A 12,966-nucleotide genomic window follows, 5' to 3' on the forward strand; every position below is an offset into this window, starting at 1 on the left:
ACGGAGCAAAGGAGTGATTAAGAAAGTAATTTTATAATGAATGTATAAATACAAACAAACAAAACAACGTATGTAATTAATTATTTTAAAAAAATTATGGTCTCAAGAATTGCTTTAAAAAAAGTTGATAATCTGGACTAAATAGATCAATTTTTCGGCTAGATGGGAAGTTTTACCAGAGTGAAGTTTGTGACCATATATGTTTAAGAAAAATCATTACTTCGCACCTTTAGGGATGTCGGAAATTAAGTAAGCCATGATAAACAAAATATACTTTCATATTGAAAAGCCAACTCCTTATCAAAGGGGTTGTAAAATTGCGCAATAATAATTTTTTCCTGATGTTTCGTTACGTTAACGTTACTAACTTCACCCTCATGAAATTTTATAATTATCGAAGTTGACATACATACGCTGAATTCTAATTGAAGGGAAACAAATAAATGTGGTCAACCACTGGCACTGGCATTCATCGTAACAATATAGTCGATAATTTCTCAATCTTTTAAACCTCGTGCGTATCTATGTACACGGCAAGAGGGCAGAGAGGCAGACTGCATATTTTTGATACTTGAAATAGCCGATAGGCGCGAAATTATATGGTCATAAACTATGTACGCCGTTTAATCAAAAGGTAGGATAAAATCGAAGTGAAACTTGAAAGATAATTCAAAGCTTAATCAGTTAACCCGGACAGTTCTCTTCGGGCAGTCTTGCCACATAACGCGCGTGCATGTTGAATAAGTGACAACAAGTGTTTTGATGCGTGTAAAGATCGTAGCTGGGTAAACATGTATCAAAAAATTTTCAGATCCGGTACCTTCCGATCATTGGCGAGCGTCTTTCAAAGGTGAATTATTTTTCACGTGTATGTATGTATTTTCTGTTTCGTATCAACGATCGAACGAGTGTCGTTCGGTTCTCCTTACATAAAATCAATTGATTTATCTTTCGATTGATAAGAAATCGTCTCAACGCTGTCAACAAATAATCGCCATTATCAGCGAGGGTAATTCGGATTTAGAGCATATATTCGGGTCATAATATTGTCGCAGGTGATTACAGAATTCGTAAATAAATCAAGAAATAAATCTAAATGTGCGATAATATGTCGACGGTCCCGGAGAGTTTGTGGTTTGACGGCACCCTTCACGCGTATAAAGCATTCAAATACGCATTTTGACATCGTTTATATACGCGATAGATTTTTATCGTGATAATCTAGCGATGCAAGTCAGTATCAGTTCTGCCTCAATTGAATCTAAATGCTACCGGGAATCGTTGTAAAGGGATTAAGTACGAAAATGCATATCGAACAGTGGCAAGATTCGAAGGACGAGCCACAGGTCCGAGGACGTCGAGCACCGGTTGTTCGGCTTCCTTCGGACACCGTACCGAATTCTTCCGAACGAAACAATCTGGATATTCCCCTCGTCGCCCCTCCTTGGTGGGTGTTTTCACTTCGAACCGATGTATTAAAAATCGTCTAAATCAGGATAATACGATGTCCTGATCGTCACGTTATCGGGCAGAGTCTCGCCGACGTCGAAGTGTCGTTTGTGTTTGCTCCCGCCTCGGGGGCGTCTGCTCTTGGTGATTCCGCTGAACCCGCATATATAACAATATTCTGCTCGCGCATGTGAAATCGTATTTGACGGCTAGCGGACAGACGGACTGACGGACAATGGCGAACGCTGCAAGGAGGTTCCCTCGGCCAGAAAGTTGATCGTGATTTTCGGGGATTCGTTGAGGGGAACAGGGACCTGCGATCGTCACATGTTCCCGATTTGACCCCGACGATAAATACGTTGTTCCGTTGATTGTCCGACGGCGTTTTTGGCTGGTTTACGCTTCCGTAATCCGTGTTGTAAATGTTTGAAAAACTAAATACATGTATACGTAAAGGGGTATGCGTTAGACCCAGTGCTGCTGTGTGGAAAGTGGAGTTTAATCTCTATGTCAGTTTTATCGGTAAAGTTTCAATTCGAAACACTTGGCACTTTTTACTTCGACACTTGGCAAGTCCGAGTTGCTCGTCAAACTGACAACGAATTGTGAATATCTTAATATTTTCTAGTGTGTTTGTAACGTCAACGAATCTTTGGTATCTCCCAGTTCTCGTTTCCAATAACCACAAATCGCTATCTCTTCCCTACCATTATCGCGTGTGTTAGCCACCGACTCGTTATTATTCTTGTATATAACGCAGCTCAACGGTGTTTATTTTTAATCAAAGGGACGAGCGAAGTCTTTTTCTTTCTTTCTTTTTATCACTAATCCACATCGAACCCTTGAAACGTGTAGAACCATTCACACAGACAAAAAAATCTCGCCAAAGGGACAAAGAATCTCGCCCTGTTCCCCCGGAATATTTCTTTTTTTTATCATTTATACTCTACACTTGACTGTTTACCTAAGAAATCCATCAATCTATGGACCATGCAGAGAACGATAACCCAAAAAACAGAACTTCCTATTCGCATCTGAAAAAAGTGACTGACTATATAGACGTATGAACAGTCAAATACCAAAAGACACTTGCTGAAGTGTCTCAGAGTTGAAAAATTACCTGCTTTGAGACGTTACCAAAACGCTATCAAGATGGGAAACTGTTTTAGCAGCCCGACAAATTCTGAAAAGGATAAGTCTCAGAGGAGCGGCAACACCACCAGCGACCCTATCGCGTTGCCAGCTAGCCCGGTTCCGACTCCGCCTCCGGATCCTATCAGACCGATACCGCAAATACCTGAAACCGATGCGCCGACGGCTAAAATATTCGTCGCCCTCTACGACTATGATGCAAGGACTGACGAGGACCTCAGCTTCAGAAAGGGAGAACACTTAGAAATCCTTAACGACACGCAGGGCGACTGGTGGCTCGCTAGAAGCAAGAGGACCAGACAGGAAGGATACATTCCCAGTAACTACGTTGCCAAACTGAAATCTATTGAAGCTGAACCGTAAGTTTATACATTACTCTATTCGTTTATCTGTAACAAAAGCTTGCTTCGGTCTTTCACGAAGCCTAAGGCAGCAGTTTGATCTATGCTTCTTTGAAAGTATTGAGTTTCCATGAGGCTTGGTGTAAATCCACGTTTCTGGACCAGGATGTTTTCGATTCAATGACAAATTAGTGTTTCACATTTATTGCCAAATTTTTTTATTTTTTAACGTAGTTATTAGGTCCACCATCTTATATCGCAATATTCTTGACTGTTATCAAATCGGGTAAAAACCCACAGGATAAAAAATACTATTTAAATCCTAGAATTCAAAGTATTCACATCTTCATGAATAATGCGCTATTGATTATGCAAAACGATTTTCTCACTACCTCAGACATGAATTAATCAGGTTTGGTATGAAACCAAATGTAACTTAACCGATGTATTCTGAATATAAACATTACTCTACGATGATAAGAAAATAAAAATGGTGAATTTTTCATATGGAAAATTGGAAGAGTCAAGGAATTGTGTATGTGAAAATTTATATCAACTCTGAAAATCCAAGTCATGCGCTCGCAACACGACCCCTCCAACGATCGGTTTACAGTTATAGATCTGCTTGGAAAACCAATTAATCGATTACCATATGTTTAATATTTATATCGATGCCGATCGGTAACAGTGGATTGAATTGATATATTTTAATAGGGCATAGCCGTTATTTTTAATCGTGGCTCAATAACTTTTTATAACGTCGCAGGCGTGACTCTTGTTTTTTAAAATTCCTCTGCCATTAGTTTCTTTGCTCGTTATAATTATTATTATTGCATGAGATTGCTTTCACCTACTCCAAAGGTTCCTCACTACTTCATAATAACCTGATAGGTTGAGCATCACTGTACTCTTCTAGTACGGGGGGGCCTACACACGAGCACACGCACACAATCACATACACACCTTGGTAGATTACTATGTAGGAATTTTCAGGAAGCAGTGTTCATATTTAAATATTAAAAGATCCCTCTACTCATGTTCTAGGAAATATTGTACATTGAATTTAACATTTTTTTTTTTTTTTTTTTCATGAACATCGGTACAATGGCAGTTTATTATTGCAAAAATGCCAAAAGATGAAGGGGAAAAAATATGCCGATAGAATAGAGTTGCGCAAGGAAGAAGTATAATTAAAGTTCAGTTCTGCCAGTTAACTATGTTTGAAGAAATTGTGTCCCCATTATTCGAAAATGTAGTTTTCCACATCAAGTAACTACCCATTAACTTTGTCATCGGAGTGAATGTTGAAACATCATAACATTCTTTTTTCTATTCGGACCCTAGGTATAACAATCATAATTTGATTCAGTTATTCAGAAGCGATAGTTTTAACGGCATGCAAAATTTATGTATGCCAAAGCATGTGGAATGTTTTCTAAACTTAGTCTTCTCATGAACTGTCTATCTTTTTCCAAATTCATCAATTTAAATTTTATTCGCTTTGATCAAAGTCGTTTGAATCATTCTTAAAGATTGAGTCGAACCTTTCGCATATGTACTTGTTTGAACTTAATTTGTATTTCGAGTCAGTGACAGTAAATTTTTCTTTTTCTTTCTCAGATGGTACTTCAGAAAAATAAAGCGAATTGAAGCCGAGAAGAAACTGTTACTGCCAGAGAATGATCATGGAGCATTCTTAATTCGAGATTCGGAAAGTCGACACAATGACTATTCCCTATCGGGTAAGTGCATTAGTTTTATTCGTCGCATCCTACCTGTCGTACAAGAAGTAATAAAAATGAGTAAAGATAGCGCAGGGTGTGCAATAATAAGTTGGGAGGAGAGAAAATACAGATAACTGGTTCACTCCTTCAGCTTTCACCCGCTTGATAATAACAATGTGTCGTCATTTGGTAGATAACATGTTCTAAAGCCAGTTGATTAAATACATTAATCTTGAAATTGATCTGTAGAGTACACGGTACGTCTGCTTGATTTGTTGGGTGAAAATGACACGAATCTTAATAAAATAAACACACCGATATTTAATACTTATTTAAAAACATTCAATTTTCTTTGGTCAAAAGTAAAGCTTCAAAATAAGGTTTACTTGGGGTAAATGATCCTGAAACAATCCATCAGACAGTAGACTCGGTGCCGTTGTATCACTTGATGATTAAATTGGTATATCCTGTCAGCCAGATTGCAATTTCCTGTTTTTTCATGTCTTTATCTCTTAGTGGTTTTCACTACTTTTCATCCGCGTGAAGTGAGTCGCAACTCACTTACTATATGCTGTAACATCATTTGAAATTTTTATAAAAATTTGTCAATTCTTCATTTCATTTTCTTCAGTAAGCAGACAATTGTTTTCGAATAATTATTTTATCGATCAGATAGATTTAAATAATTGAAATAAAAAAATAAATAAATAACTATGTACAAATTTCTAATTACACTGATTTTTTTCATTATAGTGCGAGATGGGGATACAGTAAAACATTACCGTATCAGGCAACTGGATGAAGGTGGTTTCTTCATAGCCAGGCGTACAACTTTCAGAACACTACAGGAACTCGTTGAACATTACAGCAAAGACGCAGATGGTCTCTGTGTCAATCTTTGTAAACCGTGTGTGCAGGTAACAGAAAGTCATACGTTAAAATTAACGGTCCAAAATTTGTCTACACAGAGTTTAGACAGCTTGCTGCATGTGAGAGATTTCTTTGAGAATGTCATATCGTTAATTAATACTATATCTCTATATATTTATAATGAAATGCAACTCGTCGAGGCTTTTAGATATATATATATATACATCGTTGTCGTTTGTAAAACAACATTTATACCAATCTTTGAAGGGGATGTTTTAATCAGTACTTTTAGGCACCTCCCTCTGACACACCTGCGATAAGTCGAATGACTAAAATTCTTTTTTTGTCTAGCGTTTCAGACCCTGTTATGCACTAATATTTCAATTACTTTACGGTCCAATTTCTGCTTGATAACAGTGATTTCAGCAGGGAATACCATTGCGTGTGAATAAGTCATCAACTGAATACACTGTAATTTAGATAACTTGAATGTTGCTATTTTTTTTTCGTTCCTTTTTTTATAACCTAACGTTGAATGCAGAAAACAGCACTGTCTAAACTTCTGTTGGACTTTGCTATCCTAATAAGTTAGATTATAAATATTATTTACGATTATTAAGCTTGATCCTGGAAAAGACAAGAAAAATTATTACAATTTGGAGCTACAAGCATCTTTAATATTCTTAGTACACAGTGAGTCTAAGGTGGTGACCGTTGTCTTGATCAGATTCGCAGTTCAATTCAAATTAGAAATTGAAATTTCTTTGTTAGCCGTTTCCTCTAACCATAATTATCCGAGAAACATGTACATCAAATAACTCCAGAACTATGTCCTGCTATTGAAAAAGTAAACTTAAAGGGTCAAAGAAGTCACTAGTTTCATATTCAATACATATTGCAAGGTGTTATCTCAATGGAGCGTGTCTGTTTGTCTGTTATTGCTTGCCCCGCCTCCCGCTGGACTTTCTTGGTAAATTAAATGTCCCAATACAACTTACTCGCTCATTCTCATTCATGTCGTTGTTCACTACCTCCGCATTTCTATGGAATAATAATAATAATTTTAATAATAATAGCATAAACCTGTTCTTTATGGTATCATGTTCCAACGTCACTAAAAAACTGCAACTTGCGAGTTATCTTATGATAAAATTTTAACAAAGAATTGCAAAGCTAGTGGAAATGTTTCCTTATTTTTCAACCATATAATATTTTTAATATCCGAGAAACAATTTAGAGTATGAGTGGTGTAATGTTAGTGATGTATCATTTACAGTTGTACATATATTCCTATTTTTCCACATGCCCACACTATACATAGGTATATATTTAGTTTTTGAACTTTTGTCGAAGCTTATCTAATTATGCCAATACTATGTCTGTAAAGTATTTAAAAATGACTAATGATGTAGCATCTGTATCCTGACACAGAACTTCCTTTTATTATAATTGAATTTGCAAGAAACAGATTAATTATAAAATTCCAAGGATAAAATTCGCAGTAACCTCCGCTTGCCTAATTGGTATTACCAAACTATTAAAAAAAGTTTACTTTATGAATAAAACTATACGTATCGAATGTTCCTATACTAATGAAATTATTTAATATGCCAGGTATTTTATGACAATTTTTTAAGACTAACGAGAAAAGATTCATGAAAATCTTATGATCAAAATACAATCACTAAATCTTCATTTCTGTGTTTTAGACTGTTTAATATCGCAATCATAGCACCAACAGGTTGCACTCATTTCAAATAATAATATTATGTACAATACATTCTAAGCATCGTTACCATGATGTAGCTCTGATGGTAAACCCATCGTGTACCGCACATTACTATTAAACATTTTTAATTATATGTTTAAAAAAGGTCAAAAATTTCTTTAATTAGTATAGAAGAACAAACTTTTGTTTCATTTCAAAACATTGTAAAAGCTATAAATATTAGACCCTTTTCTTGATCTTCGCATCTTGTATATGACGCAACCTTATAATTTTTATTGCAATGTTTAGCCATCATCAGTAACCAGTGTAATATGTATTTTAACTCACAGTATAACATTTAGTTAATTACAGCTACTGTATGTATCTTATACATGTGTATTATAGCTTGTTATAAGTAGTGCTGTAGCTGCAATCCATGGTAAACCCTTCTGCGCACATAGCTTGCTTGAGGTATTGCTCTTGTATTGGTGAAATTGGACAATTTTCAATGATAAGATATAATTCATTTAATTTTTTAGCAACCTTTCATAGTGAGCAAAATTGTAAATGCATGCACAATGTACATAAACAGGTCTACTAACAATGTCTGTGGAATATAAAGCCATACATTGTCACTTAAATAGTCCTAATCTTCTTGCTGTGATTAACCGTTGACTGGCCCGTATTTGGCTTTGTTTTTAGGTTGAGAAACCTGTAACGGAGGGTTTGAGTCATCGCACGCGAGATCAATGGGAGATCGATAGATCGTCCCTCAAATTTGTCCGCAAACTTGGTCAAGGTCAATTCGGTGAGGTATGGGAAGGCTTATGGAACAATACCACACCAGTGGCGATAAAAACATTGAAGCCAGGAACGATGGATCCCAAAGATTTCCTTGCCGAAGCTCAAATTATGAAGAAATTGAGGCACGCGAAATTGATTCAACTCTATGCTGTTTGTACAATGGAAGAGCCTATATATATCATAACTGAGCTAATGAGAAATGGAAGCTTGTTAGAATTCTTACAAGGTAAAACTATGTTTGATTTTCTTCTCGCCCTTTGGCCATATAAAAATATCAGATGTTCTTGATTCAAAATTTACACATCCTTTGATTAGGAAAAGGCCGGGGCTTGAAACTTGCCCAGCTGATCGATATGTCAGCTCAGATAGCTGCCGGCATGGCGTACTTGGAATCGCAAAACTACATTCACAGAGATCTTGCTGCTCGAAATGTTTTGGTAGCAGATAGTAATATTGTAAAGATTGCTGACTTTGGGCTAGCTAGACTGATAAAAGAGGATGAATACGAAGCTAGGATAGGCGCTAGATTCCCAATTAAGTGGACTGCACCAGAAGCAGCCAATTATAGCAAATTCAGTATTAAATCTGACGTTTGGTCCTTCGGAATTCTGCTGACAGAGCTGGTTACTTATGGAAGAATTCCATACCCTGGTAAGTTTGTCAGTTTATTACATTTTTCAAATCTCAATTCAAGAACTTCAACTGTCCTATAAAACCACAGAAATAAAGAACTTTGGTTAATGTCAGCAGTTGATGTAATCTTTTTATCAAAATTTTCCTCGTTGTAGGAATGACGAACGCGGAAGTTTTGCATCAAGTGGAACATGGCTATCGTATGCCTTGCCCACCCAATTGCCCAACAGCTCTTTACGACATAATGCTGGAATGTTGGAACAAAGACCCGATGAAGAGGCCCACCTTTGAAACACTTCAGTGGAAACTAGAAGATTTCTTTACTATGGATGGCTCAGAGTACAAAGAGGCATCTGCGTACTGATCTACGCGTTAGTAATCGCGATATTGATTTTCTTAGATCTGCTGTTTTTTTATAGCCTAATACACTACTAATAAATCGATGTAGTGAGTGTAGAGAATCACTGACGATTGGGTTGAAATCATTTTCAGTTGGCCTTGGCCAAACCTGATCTTTAAGATATCCATAATAAACACGTTTAACCAGAAGTTTCAAAATGTCAGTTGAAATTTCTATTTTTATTTGACTAAATGAAGTCGAGGCACGATTAAATTACGTGCATGGCCTAGGTTGAAATATTCGCAAAATTTTATTCCGCTTCCTTATTTTAAACATCCAGTCCACACGCAGATATAAAATGTCAAAAGTAACTTACTATTAATTCAGTGTATCATCTGTAGTACACGTTATAAAAAAACAGCATGTATTCTATTAGATATGATTTATTTTTTCATATAGAATAACCAGCATCGTCATTAACGATTTTTTTTATTCTAGCTGCCATATACAGGTATAAGTTCTTTTTCTATAATTCTTTCCTCAAGAATACGCGGACAATATTACACATTTTTAAAGTTAAACATTTTTCTCGAATATGCATGCGAAATTTGAAGTGACTTTTTAAATATGATGAATGATTTAGCGATGGGAATGTCTTAACTGTACGACAATTATAGTAGGGTAAATACATCGGTAAACTCTGTTGTCGAATGAAAATATCAACACAATTTCATTCGCTGGTGTCTTCGTTTTCAGAATGTTGAAAGTAATTCGATTGGAGCAAAAAATATATCTAAACTGATGAGTTGAATATCGAAAAAACATTTATCGCGGGGTGAGAAACAGTGCTAAAAGAAAAATTAACTGAAGCCACAATCGAATTTCCGACTGTGTAATAGATGGGAAAAATTATATGCTACATATTTAATTTCATTTGTCATCGCACGCTACAGTTGAGCAACAGACCGAATTATATATATATTTGATTCTTACATCCTCAAGTTGGCCGTCGGCTTAAATTCAATGTATAAATATACTTGCTAAATTCAAAGTCGACATTTGATACAGTTACGAAATAATAATTCAGCGAAGCGTATTATAGTAGGTATTTTTTTTTTCCAAAAGTATACCTCGTGCTGTAAAAATTCGCATGACAAAAAAGTTTGTTGGCAAGTTTATGTGATTGACTCACGAGGTTGAAGCTCGTAATGTTGCAATGCATTTTTCAGAAAAATTGTTATTTAATAACCTGAGAATTCATTGAAATTAAGGAAACTAATACAGCAAAACATAATCATATTTTGCAAATTTAACTCGTTGAAAGTAATTTCAAACTTGTGAAACAATGATTTTTTCAAAAATGTTTCGTTTCATTAATGTTGATTATTTTAACCTCGTATTAATTCTGAAAGAGTATAATCATTAAAGGTTCAAGCCTTCTGTCTTCGGTAGATTACAATGGGATGTATGTTGCTACTACTAAGATAAAATGGCTGTTTTTTAGAACGGGTTTGGAGAGCATAATGCAAGACATTGCAAACTAATGTATTTAATCTCGACAAGATAATCGTTAAGTGTTCATGAAAGAGTAAGCGTAAGTTTAGTATTAGCATAATAACTATAAGAATTTGTGTAATCCGCGAATTGTGCTAGCGATTAACTTGCAATTATTTTTTTTTATTTATTTTTTTTTTTCTACTATTTTTTTTCATTCCGGAATATAATTTGATATATCGCGTCGAAATTTACTGACAACGCTCTAGTTTTCTATTTCACTGTAAGTTTCTTCTGCTGATTTATTCATAAATGAATCAGCTCAGTTCTGTGAGAAACTGATCGATACTACTACTTTTATACTGATTAACAATGTACAGAAACATTGTATAGTTTCAATTAGGTGTTGTTTAGATCTTTTTTGCAATTGAAAGATGCATCGTGGTTGGACTGGGACCCTACGTTATATATATATATATATATATATATATATACATATAATTTGCCACGTATGCATATAGATACATGTAAATTCGCTCCTTTTTTACTAACTGCTGAACAAGGTATGTGCATTTTCGAGTCATTTGTAAATCTAAATGAAAAACATTACGCGTTACTTTTAATAATCGCGTCTTTATTTTGATATGTTCACAGTATTACAATGGTACGTATAATTCAAGTAGTTGCATTGGGGCGGTTCAACTGTCCATTTAGTTCATTCATGAAATAGATAAGAAAATATGCATTCACAAATCCCAGTTTCTTTACCTCGGCACAGTTTGATGACAATTTGTTGATGCTTTTTCAACGAGCCATTTGCTATGTTGAAATTGCCGTTTCGCTTCTTTATATCTTCCTGTATTCTTTGAAAATCAAGAGATAACTGATTGAAATTGTACACTAATTTCAATAGAAAGGTCATATTCAAGACTTTTTCTTCTTTCTATAATTTATTCTTCTCTGTAACAACAAAATTTGAGAGCCTGATCGTACATTATTATCGTGCGTCACAATTCGGAATCGCTTTTAGATTAACTCGATTAATCGGAAATAAGTTCTGTTCTGTTACATTATGTGAATGTTGATTTAGTTATTACGTAGTCTGACCCTAATCTAGCTTTTGTGGACCATTTTGTGACGCACACAAATCAATCATGACCTATCTTTTCCAAGTATATATACATACATATATATATAATTAAAGTCATTGGTATAAGTAAGTGTATAAAAAATAATGATAACGATAATAATAATAATATCGGTGCGATATGTTTATGGTATTCAAATTACAGTCTGTGGATTACGTTTCGCGCAATTTCAGAAAGAATCGATCCTCCTCCCTGTATGAACTAAAAAAACATAATTTGCCCTCAACAATTATTAAAAACTACAACTGCAATTTGACGCTCGACGAATACAATAGTTAACGTCAACAACAACGATTTTCAGACTGCCGTAATAAATTGCATCTTTGTATATGTATAATATTTTACAAATTAAACAAAAAAAAAATATATATATATATATATATACATATACATACTCAACTATGTATAAAACATATAATAATCTAGATGACCTATTTTCAATGTAAATGCAATAAAACTTTTTGTGGAACGTCATTTTGCTATCAGCCTCCAAACGACATGCATAGAATATTATATTAAATTTAAATGTAAAAATCAGCTTATCTATAAGTATATACGTTATCTACACAAATGCATACATACACATAGTATACTCATTTTAGTTTCTTATACTATTTTATTTTATATAAGAGCAATCTGTATTATGCAAGCACTATATTTTTTTTGTCGTACATTTAATTATCTACATTCTAGTTCATACGAAATAAATCTATAGTTGTAATATTTCCGGAGTTTCATTTCTTTAATATTATTATTATTAATAATACTATTGTTATCAAATAGTGTAATAAATTTTTGTTACATGTTACGTGTATGACCGTGGTAGTATTGTGTGCTATCGGTTTATTCTGAATACTAACACTTTGCTCAGCTAATGATAAGTGAGTTTTTCTTCTTCGCTAAAATTGATAATTGTATACCCTAAATTGCTTGCTGCAAACGTAAATTTGTCACATTAAACGTCTTATTAATATTTTCAATTATAAATATGTACAAACTACATATTAAAGTAAGTTTACGTACTGATTGTGATTAACTCTATAATGATTTGATATACGAATACTGGTATTTAAAGGTAATACGCGAGTTATCTTTAACCATGCCAATTAAAAACTCGTGGAATTTACGCAAGCCATTCAAGCGTACCTGTGTAACATTTAAAAGTTTATGCTCAAAAATAGCATATGCATACACACTTGCGTTACTAATCAATTACGAAAGTGGTTGGTTTCTATCTATTTATACATATATTGATACATTCATTTCATTAATACAGCGCCTATATTTAATACTGTATTGGTAA

General features: G+C 34.5%; 1 protein-coding gene across 7 annotated transcripts; it reads left to right on the forward strand.

Annotated features, from left to right (window-relative positions):
- Positions 1 to 733: 733 nt before the first annotated feature.
- Positions 734 to 12,386, forward strand: Src42A (Tyrosine-protein kinase Src42A). Of its 7 annotated transcripts, XM_046628435.2 has the most exons (8): positions 1,269 to 1,447; positions 2,619 to 2,960; positions 4,563 to 4,684; positions 5,420 to 5,583; positions 7,947 to 8,274; positions 8,364 to 8,699; positions 8,837 to 9,052; positions 9,520 to 12,386. In XM_046628435.2, the coding sequence occupies exons 1-7, from the start codon at positions 1,305 to 1,307 to the stop codon at positions 9,043 to 9,045; spliced, it is 1,644 nt and encodes a 547-aa protein (XP_046484391.2). In that variant the 5' UTR covers positions 1,269 to 1,304; the 3' UTR covers positions 9,046 to 9,052; positions 9,520 to 12,386. The 7 variants fall into 7 exon arrangements, with proteins under 7 accessions (XP_046484393.1, XP_046484391.2, XP_046484390.2 ...); XM_046628437.2 differs by lacking the exon at positions 1,269 to 1,447 and adding an exon at positions 734 to 850 and having other exon boundaries at positions 8,837 to 12,386; XM_046628434.2 differs by having other exon boundaries at positions 8,837 to 12,386.
- Positions 12,387 to 12,966: the final 580 nt, after the last annotated feature.

The sequence above is a fragment of the Neodiprion pinetum genome, chromosome 5 (assembly GCF_021155775.2).
Source record: "Neodiprion pinetum isolate iyNeoPine1 chromosome 5, iyNeoPine1.2, whole genome shotgun sequence".
NCBI classification, from domain to species: domain Eukaryota; kingdom Metazoa; phylum Arthropoda; class Insecta; order Hymenoptera; family Diprionidae; genus Neodiprion; species Neodiprion pinetum.

Coding starts and splice junctions, on each gene's coding strand:
- Src42A (XM_046628434.2), top strand. CDS start 1,305: ATGCATATCGAACAGTGGCAAGATTCGAAGGACGAGCCACAGGTCCGA. Junction 4,685..5,419: donor CAATGACTATTCCCTATCGG/GTAAGTGCATTA, acceptor TTTTCATTATAG/TGCGAGATGGGGATACAGTA. Junction 8,700..8,836: donor TGGAAGAATTCCATACCCTG/GTAAGTTTGTCA, acceptor TCCTCGTTGTAG/GAATGACGAACGCGGAAGTT.